This window comes from Solanum lycopersicum, chromosome 4 (genome assembly GCF_036512215.1).
Source record: "Solanum lycopersicum chromosome 4, SLM_r2.1".
Taxonomy (NCBI): domain Eukaryota; kingdom Viridiplantae; phylum Streptophyta; class Magnoliopsida; order Solanales; family Solanaceae; genus Solanum; species Solanum lycopersicum.
The window spans coordinates 63,932,800-63,949,548 of NC_090803.1; the positions used below are offsets into that span (position 1 = coordinate 63,932,800).

Consider the following 16,749-nt stretch of genomic DNA (forward strand, 5'->3'; position numbering starts at 1 on the left):
TTTAGCTCATTTCTGTTCTCATCCCAAAATTCTTCAACAAAATGTATTCGAGCAATTAGATATTAAAACTTAAATTATGAAACTTTTTTTATGCCAAATGTTAGGTCACATTATGATAGCAAAATTATTAAAATTTTCTAATGTAATTTTATTTTACGTTTTCATCTTTTGTGGGGCATCTTATTCTAAATATATTTTTCTCTTATCACAACTTTTAGGATTTTTAATTATTGATTCTCATAATACCTCTTACTATATTGTTGTTATAATAATAATCTTTTAAAAAATATATCTTAGAATTTATGTACCATAAAGATAACTAATAATATTTTTAAAAAAATAATAATTCTTTCAACAACATGAATCTTTATTGTAATCATTAATTAATTAAGAGATCTATATCTTCTTAATGAGATTATATTAGTTAACTTATTATTATTTTGTGTTATAAAATTAATTTAGTAATATATGAATATATTATTTTAAGAAAACATATCACGTTAACATGAATCAAGATATAATAAAATAAAATAAAAATTCAAGGTATTACGTATGTTTTGTATAACTACATAAAAAATAACACATATGGGTTAATCAATTATTTTAAGGACCATGCTTCAAAATTGAGGGCTCAAAGTTGTCTTTTTTCCTCTAAATAATTAATTTTTTCTCACCTTTTTTTGAACTTAAGAATTGTAATGTCTAAAGTCCAAAACTGTGCCACCTCTAAGAAAAGTCATAATTTAGTAATTAGTTTTTTCTAGAAGCTATTATTACTCTAATTAAGAAATGTCATAATTTACTAATTAGTTTTTTCTAGAAGCTATTATTACTCTAATTAAGACAAGTCATCATTTACTAATTAGTTTTTTCTAGAAGCTGTTATTACTCTAATTTATCCCTTTTTATTTTAAATATTTTTTTATATATTTATATATATAAGTCGGTGCAATCTAGTGGAGTATGATCGAAGATCAAACCACGTGAAATTAAAGAAAAAGTAAATTAATTATATGGCCTAATTCTAATTATGCTTGACATTACTCCACTGTTTACTTTACTGCTTTATCTTATTAATAAAGATTTTTATTTTTATTGGACACTAATAATATATTAAGAGAAGAATATTTTTTCTGTTTTATTTTTAATATTAATTGTTTATTTTTTTGAGTTATTCTCAAAATGAATTAAGACTAAATATATATGAATATGACATGTGCAAAATAGATGACAAGTAAAGTGTATTAAATTGCATGTGTTACATAATTAAATACTTTATTCTTATTCTTTTTATCTTGTTAGATCTCCCGATTAAGTAGAGATTCGTAATCATATCTTTATATTAATGTATTTTCAAAAATTTCAAGTTAAAAGGACAAAGAAATTTGAACAAATTTTTAAAAGAATAATAAAAAATAAGATTCAAAATCAAATTGAAATAGAAAAAAGAAATTATAAAATTTATAACTTATAAAGCATATATCAGATCACACCTTACTTCTTTAAATACGGTAGTATATTAAACAAAAAACATTTAGTAGAATTGTGTTACTTTTCATGGCAAAGTAGAGCTGGCATTTGGCCTTTATGAGAGGAGTGGGGGTGGTTGAAGTGGTTTCACTTTTGGTTCCCGATGATCAGAAAATTCGATTAGAATTTGATTAAAAAATTTAAAAATTTATAATTTTTTTAATTTTAAATTAATTTTTTACTTTTTAAATAAAAAATAATAAAATTAAAATAGTAAATATATTCAAAAGATAAAATATTATTTTGATCAAATTCTGGCCATATTTTATGACCAAAAGGATTTTTCTTTGAGAGAATATTTTGATGTTTTAGTGTATATATAATTAGATTATTTACAAATAAATATGCATATATAATCCAAATGGAAAACAATAAAGCCCTTTGATTTCACCAAAATATGATTACAAATTTCCCTATTCGTACAATCAATATTCCGATAAAGTAAATGCCCACTTTATGACGTTACTTTCAATTTCTTAATTATTTCTACTCTTTAAACCAAAATTTGTTGATAATTGTAGTAATAATAAAGTATTAATAAGCTCCAAAGTCTTTTAGTTGAATAATTCTCACAGGACTATAGATTACAATGACTAAATGTATACTCTTTTTGTTACTAATTACTTATTTATTTTTAAATTAATATGCCTATTAAAAAAATTAATTATTGACACAATAAATTTATTATTTTATTCCTATTAATTATGAATTGAATAAATGAAAAACTTAAGATTTTTAAAAAATATTATTTCTTTAAAAAAATATAATTGATTGAGGATAAAAAAAATATTTATCAAAATAGATAAGTTTAAGGGATCCTCCTTCCATCTGAATGTTATCCTTTTGATTTGAACCTTATTTTGTTCAATTTATTTTGCCAACTAAGCACGTTAAATGGACTTCAAATTTTCTACACTAATAATTACATAGCAATTAGCTAGACCATTTAATTGACAATTATAGGTGATATTTTATGATCATAATAACTATCAAATAATTAATACTCCCTCGTTTTTAAATAGTTGTCACTATCTTAGATTTCACGTTTCTTAAGAGATTATGTAATTGTCATTGTATCCTTATTAGTGTTTTCTTGAAGTCAATTTTTTAATAAGATAATGTTAAATGACCAGAAAATTAAAAAGTCTATTTCTTTTTAAATAAACTAATGTTGTTTCCATCTTTTAATTAAAAAAATATTAAATTAAAAGAATAAAAATATTTAAAATAATAAAATAACACAGATAAAATATCTTTTACGCCTAAAAATTTAAATTTTTCTGCCTGCATTTGTTTTGTTACATTGAAAGCCCCATTTATCTAGAATAATCTAGAAAAGGGATGTTTGTAAAATTTTTAGAAATGGTTGTGTGAAGAAATTTAATTCCATAATATTTATTGCTTTTACACCTTTAATATAATTTGAACAGTTTTTATTTGACGTAACAAGTTATCGTTTCGTAAATTTATGATATTTCGTGAAAATTAAGAACTATATTGATTTTTGTATTGGGTTTCATATAAAAATTATTATCATTACATTCATTATATTTTTTAAAAAATTATAAGTTTATATCTTAATTTATAACAAATTTAATATTAAACATACATTCATATTTCATATATATATAAAATAGATAATATTAGATGACTAAATATTTAACGAGTCTATAATATCCTTTTTACAAAAGACCTTTGCGGAGAGTCCTTAATCTAAAGTCAATTTGTTGTTGCAGATCAATAATTATTTTTCATTGGAAGTCAATAAGCACGGCTTCCAATATTCATAAATTCAACTTTGGAACCTTCTTATCTGTAATTAGGCCAAAGAAAAACCTTACAAAGACCGTTACTTTAAAGTAGAAGAAAATAATCCTAAGAATTTTAACGTAATAAAAACATGCATGAATAAACTATGTTTGAAGTGGACAACTCTATGCATCACTACTTAACTTGGACTTGGTCCATAATATCAAGTCATAAATGTCACGATCCAAAACGAGTCGCAAGTGGCACCCACACTTATTACACTTATCCTCCTATGTGAGCGAACAAACCAATCTAAACCCCAATCATTTATCAATAATAAACAGAGAATAATGCGGAAGACTTAAAACTCATTAATGAAAGTAGATTAATAACTTCTAAAAACCCAAACACTTATTATCATCCCCAAAATCTGGAAGTCATCATCACAAGAACATCTATCCTCAAATTACTAAAGTTAAGAGTATCTAAGAAACTAAACATAAATAATAGCTAGTCTATGCCAGAACTTCAAGGCATCAAGACATGAAGAAGAAGATCCAGTCCAAGCTAGAAGCTTTAGCTCACCCTGAAATCTGGTGTGACGAAGACTGGCTAGAGTTGCGGTTGAGTTGAAGATGACGGTACGTTTGCTGCATTCCACAAATAACAAAGAAAAACAATTACAAGTAGGGGTCAGTACAACCACAAGTACTAAGTAGATATCATCGGTCAACTCAAAATAGAAAACAGTATATATCAGATAATAACATAAAATCAACCATATTCCTCAACAGGTGAAAGCAACAAGTTCACAAATCATGTGTAACCACATCAAACACGCCTATGAGAACTCAAGTCTCCACACCATACTCATTTGGGATATAGGTTATTTTCATTCGAATTTATTAACATAATTTCAAGATTCATTATCTTTATTCCTCTTGTGTCGGTACGTGACACTCTGCTCCCTTACTACTATGTGCCGGAACGTGACACTCCGATCCCCTAATTCACGTGTCGGTTCGTGACACCCGCTCCCCTAATTCTACGTGTCGGTTCGTGACACCCGATCCCCTAATTCTACGTGTCGAATCGTGACACCCGATCCCCTAATTCTACGTGTCGATTCGTGACACCCGATCCCCTAATTCTACGTGTCGGTTCGTGACACCCGCTCCCTTTATCTCATTCTATTAATTCATCAAGCCTTCTTTTATACCAAGACGTCATCAATCTCATTACTTTAGTTCATCAAGCCTTCTTTTATACCAAGGCATCATCAATCTCATTACTTCAGTTCATCAAGCCTTCTCTTATACCAAGGCATCATCATTAACAAGGTAAATTTAGGATTAGAGATTCAATAGACTCATCATGCTTATTCATCACAATTATATAATCACATCATGTAAGCACACAATTAAGCATATAGAAGGTTTTATAATACTACCCAACACATATCATTCGCTATTAAGAGTCTACTACGAATAGCATAAAAACCATAACCTACGTCCACCAAAGATTCGTGATCAAGCAAGCAATTTTTCAAAGCTTTTTTTCCTCTTCGTTTCCCTCTTCTCTCGATCGTTCTCTTTCCCTCTCCTTGTTCTTTCTATTTTTCTTATTCAAATCCTCTTTCTTTTACCCTAATTAACATATAATTAAGTATAAAAGATGATGAATTAACCTATTAATTAATTCAAGGTTATCTCCTTTAACCCTCAAGTAGTTAAATTATTAACATTAACCCACTAAATTTATAATTATAGCAGGAATAGTCCAAAAAGTCCCTTAAAACATTTAAAGAAATCCGACTCAGTCTGGGATTACGCAGCCTGTGACGGTCCGTCGTGCCTACGACGGTCCGTCCTGCTGCTTCCGTCATAGAGTTCAGAGACTCAATTCCTTGAAGAGTCTGTGACGGTTCGTCGTGCCCACGACGGTCCGTCCTACCATGTCGTCACGAAGTTCAGAGTCGATTTCAGTACCCAAATTTCAGAATTCTAAGTGTTTTGGAACGAGACCCCCTCGACGGTCTGTCGTGCCCATGACGGTCTGTCGTGCCCATGACGGTCCGTCGTGGGATCCGTCGACCAAGACAGTTTTTTCAGAAATAAAATCTGCTGCTCAAAACGACTAAACAGGTCGTTACAACAAACTTGTATAGACTATAGTTCCAATATTGAGCAAAGTAACTTTGATTAGTTTTCTTATAGACATAGTGATTTTATCGTTACAAACATTAAAAACGATCATTTTACTAGATATTTTGATAGTTTCATGTAGTTGAGTTGATCATTTGAGTAATTAATTCGGATATCTTTGATCAATTACCTTATAGGCACTGAAGTTCACTAGACATAATCTGTCGTGCTTTTCTTTGTATTGCCAATTTCCAAACAGAACACATCCAGCTAGTATTCATGAAAACTAGATATTCAATATACATGAAAATTGGAGTGATTGTTCAAGTCCTATTGTCACACCTAGCCCGAGTCCATGTTACGTATTGTCCACTTTGACCCCATACACCTCATGATGCTGCCCCCGGCGAATTCGAGTCGTGTCTTAGTCCCAATGTGATTGATCATCTGAAAAGAGTAGCTAATCATTATTTGGCGTGATCAGTCTATATTTAAGATCAACTACCTAATACTACTCCAGACTCAGCAAACAATGATTTTTAGCTTTCTTCAGGATTTGACCTGATTCATCCTAGAGTTATAACATCTCAAAAGCGTTTTATGTGATTTTTCACTTTGTGACCTAAGATTCGCCTAACATGTTATGTGTTGTCTTCGCCTAATTATTTTTTTTTTATCAGCCCTTCTCTTGACCTATTCTACCTTGTCAAGTATAACTAGTTGTGTGTCTTGTTTGTCATTTGTATACCTTTTGCTGTTAAAATATGGTTTTCAAAGAAAGACAAATCATCATGGGGGAACAATTTTCTTCATCCATCTATCAGATTGTGAAAGTTCCTAGTAATTTCAACTGCTCAAATGATTCACCCTATGCTTCTTCATGTAATTAATTTCCTTATTTGTATGAAGTGCATTTTCAAATTTATGGAACGTTACATCTTCTTTCTGGTATATAGAAAAACATTACTCCTCACGCAAAGGCTAGTTTTTACTTTTGTTCTTCCTTTTGCTTTATTCTCTAAAATCAAATATCTGTTGAAATAATTTTCTAATGGGCTAACACGGTCCAACATACTCTTACGGCTTGATATTGTCTGCTTTGGACAAGCCAATACGATTCCTAAAAAATGTCATCTTAACTATCATTGGAAAAATTATCTGGACAGGATTCCTAAAAGATGTCATCTTAGGTATCATTGGAAAAATTATTTGGACAAGCCAATACGATTCCTAAAAGATGTCATCCTAGCTATTACTTGGCCGAGAACCTTTTAATAAATAATCATTGATTTTAATGATATTTTTGTCAATTTATTACCATTTATAGTAATACATAACAATAATATGACAAATATGCAGTATGTACTAAAAATGAATTATGTATTATAATTGTTTTAAGAGTGACAAGAAATTGAATTGTATTAAAATGTGTGATAAATGTATTATCCATCAATAAAATTTATATTTTATATGTTTTATAAATTATTTTTCTGTAATAAATATTAATAATGTATTATAAATATGCTAAAAGTTATCGAGGAAATAATTATTATTGCGATAGTCGATAAATAGTAAATATTTTCTTAATATAACATATTTACGTAAGTCACCCAAGAATTAATATTCTAGTTACTTTTTCTTTTCGACTACCAATATAATATACACCCAACATCTTCTTCTTTCCACCTAATTTGGTCTGTGATATTCTTAACAAGCTAAGTTCAAGAAACTAATACACTAACGTTCCAATATCTAGCTAGGATCGCGATCAAGATGATGAGTATATCACCAAAGATGCAACTTTATAATCGAATTTCACACAAAATAGAATCATTTCACTTGTGAGTTTAATCACGATAGATTGTTTGATATCATATAAAAAATGAAAAGATATTTCAATAATCTTAAACACTCGAAGAATTGTTTTTTTTTCTTTTTTGCCAAGAATGTATATATAGCCAAACATTAGTTTCAAGCAAAGCCTAAGTTAACCAAACAAATAATGGAGTAATAAATTTCTTAAGAATTAATTACATTTGGCTTATAATAAAAGCCTCAAGAACTAAAAGGAAAGGAATCAGAACATACTAATATAACAAATATTTGCTTAACTTAACCTATATACTACATAGAAATCTTCCATTTGAATTCAAGCATACACATACTATAAATAGTATCTAGTGGAACTTTGCCTCAAAACAAAGAAAACTTGTTAACGCAGCATCCACCAATTGAAAAATTAGAACATCAAATGATTAAAAATGACATATAATATTTCTTATTAATCCATTTTAATCATTTCCCCCAAATATTTGTGTTATTAAAACTGTGTTCACGTTATTTTTCTTTGTGAAATTATACTGAATTTATTACTATCATTAACACGTAACCTGTACGAAAATCAAACCATTATCACACATAAATCTTTAATCACCTTTGAAGTTTAATATCCCCATTAATTTATTTAGTAGTGTTGGGATTAATTTTAGTAATGTTTGGATTAACTAGACAGCTAAAGACAAAGTGAGCAAACAGTTATGTAAGAGAGTACAAAATTAGTGTTATAATTGGTTGGTGTCCCGCGCTTTTCTGAAGACTTAGCTTGCAAAATTTCTCAAACACAGAGAAGAAGAAGAGTGTGTGTATATAATGAAGAGGTTATGTGCTTTCAGCTTTGCTCGTCGACTCTTCAAACCTCGTACAACACATTCCCAGGTACTTTTGTCTTCTTGTTTTTGTCGAAAATCCTAGGAAAAAATGGTTTTTTTTTTGGGATTAATTGTGTGATTGTTGGTATAGGAATCAAAGGAGAAAATGGAGCAATCACCAATTGTCAATGTCGAGGACAACTTTGATTTGCAGGTATGAATTGTGTTTTTTTTTTTGCAATTTTCCCAATTTGGGGATTGTTGGTCTATTTTAGAAAGTTGAAATGTGGGTTCTTTGAGATTCTTGAAACAAGACTCTTTAACTAGTTTACTGATTCTTGAATATCATCGAATTTGTTACTCGAGGGGTTGAAGAAGGGTTTATGGTATTTGAGACTATAGATAGCAATTGATACAAGTTAAATTTCCAACATGCTAGTTTGTGTTTGTAGATACGAAAAATGTATATTGATTAGTTTTTGGAATGAGGAAACTTGGGCATTGTGTGTGTTTGTGTTGGAGAAGTGATTTTAGGAGAAAAAGGGTGGATTCCACAATAGTAATCTGTAAGGATATTTGTTGGGATTTTGAGTTTTTCATTTTAATAATCGCGTGATTGTGACTATAGGAATCAAAGGAGAGCATGGAGAAGTCACCAACGGTCACTGCCAACAACAACTTTGATACTCAGGTACGAATTAGAAAGTAGAGACGTGTACTTTGAGATTCTCATACTGATTTAACTGGTTTGCTGATATCTACAAATTTTGCTATTTGAGGAGTTGAGGAAAGGTTTATGGCATGTGGAACTGAATACTGTTAGGCAATTGCCGTAAGCTAAATACCCAAGCATGAAGAGTTTTGTTGAAAATCCATATATAACGAGTGATATTTAGTATCTCTAGAAACTAAAACTGCAAGTAACTTAAGTGTTGGCTTAAGGAAACACAAGCATTGTCTCTATTTATGTCGGAGAATTGGATAAGAAGAAAAAAAGAAGGCCTTATCTACCTTGTGAATGAAAGGCATCCAAAGTAGTGTCGGAATAGGGGGACAATATGTGTATATCCTAAGTAGCTTTCCCCTGTCAATTCTTCTTCAAGTCATCAATTATACATATTTAATTTCTTACAGAGTGCAACAGAAAATGAGAAAGAGAATGGGAGTTATGCTGCTACTAACATCATCCTAAACCATGAATTCTCGGATGGGCTGCACTCGTGGCATCCCAATTGTTGCGATGCTTTTGTGGTTCCAGCAGGTTCTGGATACCATAAAGGATTAGCGGCGAAGGAAGGCTGTTGTTATGCTGTTGTCTCAAATCGTAAGGAATGTTGGCAAGGCTTAGAGCAAGACATTACAAGCAGGGTATCAGCAGGTTCCACTTATACAGTTTCTGCTTGTGTTGGGGCCACTGGTACTTTTCAGGGTTCTGTTGAAGTCCTCGCCACGTTAAAACTAGTGTATCAAAATTCAGAAACAAGTTATCTATTCGTTGCAAAGTAAGATTCTATATCTAGCTTGTCTTTGTTACCTTAAATTGTTTAAGAAGCAATAGTCACGGTAGAGTTTCACTCCATCCAGAAAAGCTGCTTCGGAGGAGTGTTGGGAGACATTAGAAGGTTCATTTTCTCTGTCAACTATGCCCGATCAAGTTATATTCTATCTCGAGGGACCTCCAGCTGGAACTGACCTGCTCATAAAGTCAGTAGTGATATCATGTCCTAGTTCAACTGCTTCTGATGTAAGTCAGTCCATATATATATTTCCTTCGTTTTCTCTTCAGTCTAGAGATTATTTAAGTTTATTTAGACTCTATTGTATTACTGAATGAATTCTCTCCTTATTTTGATAGAGTTCTGGCACATCATCTGTATATATTGATGATGATAACATCATAATAAACCCTCAATTTGATGATGGCCTCAATAGTTGGTCTGGAAGAGGCTGCAAGGTGGCCTTGCATGACTCTATGGCAGATGGCAAGATCACTCCAATGTCTGGAAAATCTTTTGCATCTGCAACAGAACGCACCCAGAGCTGGAATGGAATTCAGCAAGATGTGACAGGAAGAGTGAAGCGAAAACTAGCTTACGAGGTATCTGCTGTTGTCCGTATCTATGGTAACAATGTCACTACTGCAGATCTTCGCAGTACATTATATGTTAAAGCAGCTGACAACCGTGAACGGTATATAGGCATTGCCAGGTAGGTGAATTCAAGTTTGCCTTACATAATGTGCATATAATAATACTTGCAGTATCTCCTCTCTTATTATCAACTGCGCAACACTTTCTGATTTTAGAAACACTCAAACTGCACAGAAAAAAAAACTGTTAGCTCTCTATAACAGTTGATGCATTTTAGGTTTCTGCCAACATAATTGAGTTTGTTCTGTTGAAGGAATTTTGATTTTTACTGGTTCTTCTGCTCCATATATATTTGAATAATCATCACCTTAATAGTCACACATGTGTTTTGTAGAAACTTCATTTTCTAGAGTTAGATAACTTTTCATTTAAAACAGATAGATAATAACTTTTGACAATGAATTTATAATCCACTTGGGTCATTTTGAAACTGAACTAGGTGAACAGCAATTAAATGTGGTGTTTTAATTGATCCCTTTCTTCTTTATTTCGGTTTTGCCTTCCATCTTTTATTTACCATGTATATTGAAGTTCCGTTTGAGTGTTTTAACAAAATCTACTGGTGTGTAGCGTCCAAGCCACAGATAAAGACTGGGTGAAGTTGCAAGGGAAGTTTCTTATAAATGACTCCCCGTCTCAGGTTGTTGTCTTTTTAGAAGGTCCACCTGCAGGAACGGATATCCTCCTTAACAATTTAGTCATAAAGCATGCAGCTAAAGCTCCTCCTTCTTCTCCACCAGTTATTGAGGTTAGTTGAAAATGTGGAATGTGTATTTTCCTCCTTTTTCTATTTACATTGAGCTTGGTGATGCGATGCCACTTAAGCTAGCTAGTAGGCAATTCAACTGTTTGATCTGTTTAAGCATTAAGTACTTTCGTGCTTCTCCTACCATTACCTCTCCGTACGGCTTTTGAGGCTTTCTACTTCATTTTTCATCTCTTTTAGGATGCTGGTTTTGGTGTTAATATAATCACAAATACAAGTTTGAATGATGGCACAAATGGCTGGTTTCCACTTGGAAACTGTACAATGAGTGTTCAAACAGGCTCACCACATATTATGCCTCCTATGGCTAGAGATACTCTTGGTGCTCATGAGCCTTTAAGTGGCCGTTATATTCTGGTGGCTAATCGTACTCAAAACTGGATGGGTCCTGCTCAGATGATCACGGAAAAAGTAAAACTCTATTTGACATACCAAGTATCTGCATGGGTTAAAATTGGACAAACATCAGGACCTCAGAATGTAAATGTTGCCCTTGGAGTAGACAGCCAATGGGTAAATGGAGGCCAAGCTGAGATCAGCGATGATAGATGGCATGAAATTGGAGGATCTTTTAGAATTGAGAAGCAAGCTGCTAAGATTATGGTTTATATTCAGGGTCCTGTTGCTGGTGTAGACTTAATGGTTGCTGGGCTTCAAATTTTTCCGGTTGACAGACGTGAACGGTTTAGACACTTGAAGAAACAAACTGCAAAGGTAATACTTAATTTTGTGTTTATGTTATTATCACTTATTATATTAAGCAATGATCATCAGTTATTTCGAGGTGTTTCATCAGCGTAATAATCCCTGCTTTACTGTTACAGCACTGATTTTGAGATGGATCCTATATCTAACTTCGGAGTAGCAGAGAATGTCATTACCTTAAACACAGTTTATTAAACATTTCTAATAAAACTCTTTCTTGCTGATTTTCTTCACAGTTACGCAAGCGAGACGTCATGTTGAAGTTCTCTGGATCAGATTCAGGCAATTTGTTTGGCACATTTGTTAGAGTTAAACAACTGCAAAACAGCTTTCCCTTCGGATCAGCCATAAGCAGAACAAATATGGACAATGAAGACTTCAATGCCTTCTTTGTCAAGAATTTCAATTGGGCTGTGTTTGGAAATGAGCTCAAATGGTACTGGACAGAAGCACAGCAAGGGAATCTCAACTACAAAGATGCTGATGAGCTCCTGGACTTTTGCACAAAAAACAACATCCAAGTTCGAGGTCACTGTATCTTTTGGGAGGTGGTGGGCACGGTTCAGGCATGGGTACAATCCTTGAACAAAAATGACTTGATGACGGCTGTTCAAAACCGTTTAACAGGGCTGCTGACACGGTATAAGGGGAAGTTCCCGCATTATGATGTGAATAATGAGATGATGCATGGTTCTTTCTATCAAGATAGATTGGGTAAAGACATCAGGGTAAACATGTTTAAAACTGCACATCAATTGGACCCTTCCCCCATCCTATTTGTAAATGATTACCATGTTGAGGATGGCTGTGACACCCGATCTTACCCTGAGAAATACATTGAGCACATTCTTGATCTCCAAGAGCACGGTGCACCTGTTGGAGGTATAGGTATTCAGGGACATATTGACAGTCCAGTTGGTCCCATTGTATGTTCTGCTCTGGACAAACTTGGTACTCTTGGACTTCCAATCTGGTTCACTGAGGTTGACGTGTCTTCAGATAATGAATACGTTAGAGCTGATGATCTAGAAGTTATGCTTCGAGAAGCTTATGCTCACCCTGCTGTAGAAGGTATAATGTTGTGGGGATTCTGGGAGCTGTTCATGAGTCGAACAAATGCACATTTAGTGGATGCAGAAGGAGACATCAATGAAGCTGGAAAAAGGTACCTTGCTCTTAAGCATGAGTGGTCATCTCATCCGCATGGTCATATTGATGAACAAGGGCAATTCAGCTTTAGTGGATTCCATGGCTCCTATGAAGTGGAAGTCGTAACAGTTTCAAAGAAAATTACTAAGAAATTTGTGGTTGACAAGGGCGATAATGCACTGGTGATCTCCGTTGACTTGTCCTGATGTTTTTACTCAATTTATCATCTCACTGTATGATTGTGTGTTGTGCAATAGTTATGTTCATACCTTGTATCATCCTTCTGTCATGAGTATTCTGCAAATTGTATTATTCGTTTGTTTATTGTATATTATATTATATCATATTTTCAAGTGAGTAAATAAAGAAAGATTTCCTGTGTCTATATAAATGCAATGTAGTAAGTTCACAAGTCAGTTACCAATACTATTTTCTCCATTAGGATTTAGCAACTGTGCCAGATCAAGATATGTTTCAGTGCTGGTTTTAATTGTTACAGACACACACTAGGGTTCGTTTGGTTGCTGGATGGAATAGTCCGGTTATCTAATAACATTACATTTCACATTATACATAAATATGTCATTTAATTTAAGTTGATATTATGCTCTTCAAATTTTGATTTGTACAAGTAAAAATTTAAACTTGTATAAAGCTAAATATACATGACATGAATGTGTTGTTATGGACATAGATATCAACTAAAATCCAAATTAAGTAACATGTTAATGTGTTATGTTATTATTTTATTCCATCTTTTATATAGATGATTATGGAGTATTATTTATACTAAAATTGTAGGATAAAATAGTTTTTGAACTAAATAATACTTTTATGTCTCATTTTACTGACTGATCAAATAAAATAAAGAAAATTTTACTGTAATATTTGTTTCTCATATTACTATTATTCTTTCCGTTCGGATTTACACGAGTTAGTTTAATTGGAAAAGAAGAACCCTAGAAATGATTTGGGTCGAAGGGTTCATCCAGAATCTTATATATGGTTAAACTTATCTGTTATGTAAGCGTTGTAAATATTTACTTCTGAAGTTGTGGAATCTTCTTCTGTGTGCTAATATGTCGAAAATTGATGAACATAACTTTGTTGTATCTATTTCCAGTCGCAAACACACGGCTTATTGTTGTGCCAACACTCACCATTTTGACTAACACTTGGTAAAATCCTTCTTGAACTGGTATCTTATGTAATTTTGTTTGAACTAAGAGCAAAAAAATTTCCTTTTAGATAGATTTTCTTATGGCCCAGTGAAAATTTTATATTGAGCATCAAATTTGAACCTTCAGAAGCATCTCAGGCTGTCATATTATACCACAACTTATTTAGAGTTGTTGACTTGTTGCTGTTAGTTTTTTTTCAAGCATGTCAATCATATTTCCTGACAGAGTTCAAAGGAAAATGGAAACATCATCCTTAACCATGAATTCTTGGATGGTCTGCACTTGTGGCGCCCAAATTGCTGTCATGCTTTTGTGGTTCCAGCAGGTTCTGGATACCGTAATGGATTGACTATGGCTGTTGTGACAAAAAGTACGATATGGTGGCAAGGCTTAGAGCAAGACATTACAAGCAGAGTATCAGCAGGTTCCAGTTGTACTGCTTCTGATGTAAGTCCAGTGCTTTGTCCATATGCCATCTTGTTCTCCAGTCTAAGAGGGATTGATTATGTTAGTATGTATTTTGATTGAGTTCTGTAAATAAGTACTGATGGTGATAACACCATGGTAAACCCTCACTATGATGATGGCCTAAATAGATAGTCTGAACGAGGTTGCAAGGTTGTTTTGCATGAATCATAAAAAGAAGATTTTTTTGGCAACTTATTTGTCATTTTGAGTTTCCGACACAAGTTATTCAGCTAGTTGTGTGATCTTGGGTATAGGAATCAAAGCAGGAAATGGAGAAGGCACCGCCAACAATTACTTTGATTCTCAGGTGTGAACGGGGCTTTAATTCTTGAATATTTAAAATGTTTTGAGTTCCTACCCCTTTTGACTCGAACTCGCAACCTTTGGGTTGGAAGTGAGGTGTGCTTACCAACTGAGCAACTCCCTCTCGTCCACTAGCCATAAGCTGAATATTAGAATATGATAAAAAAAAATCTCGCAAATCCTGTGGAAAATGAAATCAACTCTATTATTGCAGCACAACTTGCTGTCAGAAGTTTTTCTTGAGCATCAAATCTACTCCTTCGGAAGCAGTTGAAATTATTACATCATACCTGATCTCAAATAGAGTTTGTTGCTTTCAGTTTTGTTCAGTCTCATATATCATACATGTAATGATTCCTGTCAGAGTTCAAAGGAAGATGAGAAAGACACTGGGAACATCATTTTAAACCATGACTTCTCATATGGGCTTTACTTGTGGAACCCAAATTGCTGTGAGGCATTTGTGGTTCCATCAGGTTACCATAAAGGATTAGCAGCTGCTATTGTAACAAATCGTAGAGAATGTTGGCATGGCTTGGAGCAAGACATTACAAGCAAAGTATCAGAAGGTTCTACTTATACAGTTTCTGCTTGTGTTGGAGCCTCTGGTACTTGTCCGGGTTCTGTTGAACTGACCTGCTCATAAAGTCAGTAGTGATCTCATGTCGCAGTTCTTCTGCTTGTGATGTAAGTCCAATGCTATGTGAATATTTCCCTCTTTTTCTAGAGATTACTCAAGTTTATTTTAACTTTGTCCGAAAAGATTCTCTCTTTATTTTAATACAGATGATAAAAACATCATCAATTTCTATTCATTTTTCCTCTCTTTTAGGATGCTGATTTTGGTGTTAATATAATTACAAATACAAGTCTGAATGATGGCACAAATGGTTGGTTCCCACATGGAAATTGTAGAATGATCGTTCAAACTGGCTCACCACTTATGATGCCTCCAATGGCTAGACATTCACTTGGTGCTCATGAGGCCGCTATATCCTGGTGACTAATCGTACTCAAAACTGGATGGGTCCTGCTCAGATGATCACAGAAAAAGTAAAACTCTATTTGACATATCAAGTATCTGCTTGGGTTAAAATTAAACAAGCATCAGGACCTCAGAGCATAAACGTTGCTCTTGTGGTAGAGAGTCAATGGGTGAAGGGGGGCCAAGTTGAGATCAGTAATGATATATGGCATGAAATTGGAGGATCTTTCAGAATTGAAAAGCAAGCTGCTAAGGTTATAATTTGTAAATAATTACCATGTTGAGGATGGAAGTGACTCCCGGTCTTCACCTGAAAAGTACATAGAGTGTATACATCATCTCCAAGAACATGGTGCACCTGTTGGACATAGTCAGTTGGACCCGTTGTATCTTCGGCTGTGGACAAACTTGTACTTCCTATCTGGTTCGCTGAAGTTGATGTGTCTTCTGATAACGAGTACGTAAGAGCTGATGATGTAGAAGTTATTCTTCGGGAAGCTTATGCCCACCCTGCTGTTGAAGGTATAATGTTGTGGAGATTATGGGAGCAGTTCTTTAATAAACCAAATTCACATTTAGTGAATCCAAAAGGTGACCTCAACAGAAGATATCTTGCTCTTAAGCACGAGTGGTTATCTCATGCTCATAGTCAGATTGATGAACAAAGCCAATTCAGCTTTCGTGGATTCCATGGCTCATAGGAGGTGGAAGTTACGAACAAATTTACCAACTTTGTTGTTGACAAGGGTGACGATGCACTCGTAATCTCTGTCGAATATATAATTGAACTTTTTAGACCACATTTATGCCTTATAGTATGATTTTGTGGTGTGCAAATTCTGAGCATTTTCGAATACAACCTTATGGTGTATATCATCTGAGTAACTATAAGAAAGAGTTAATGTGATCATATATAAGGTATTACCTTACTTTATTCTTTTAAAAAGAGATCATACATTTGTTATAGGAAA

General features: G+C 33.2%; 1 protein-coding gene and 1 long non-coding RNA gene across 2 annotated transcripts; both read left to right on the plus strand.

Moving 5' to 3' along the window:
- Positions 1-7,718: 7,718 nt before the first annotated feature.
- LOC101247815 (endo-1,4-beta-xylanase 1) lies at positions 7,719-13,232 on the plus strand. Its single transcript, XM_004238006.5, has 9 exons — positions 7,719-8,138; positions 8,223-8,285; positions 8,700-8,762; positions 9,206-9,573; positions 9,656-9,815; positions 9,927-10,279; positions 10,792-10,969; positions 11,168-11,701; positions 11,929-13,232. Exons 1-9 carry the CDS (start codon positions 8,073-8,075, stop codon positions 13,045-13,047), a joined length of 2,904 nt encoding a protein of 967 aa, XP_004238054.1. The 5' UTR covers positions 7,719-8,072; the 3' UTR covers positions 13,048-13,232.
- A 540-nt stretch (positions 13,233-13,772) lies between these two features.
- On the plus strand, positions 13,773-16,724 carry LOC138348349 (uncharacterized). Its single transcript, XR_011220913.1, has 2 exons — positions 13,773-15,480; positions 15,626-16,724. It is a non-coding gene; the product is annotated as an uncharacterized lncRNA (long non-coding RNA).
- The last annotated feature ends 25 nt before the right edge of the window (positions 16,725-16,749 follow it).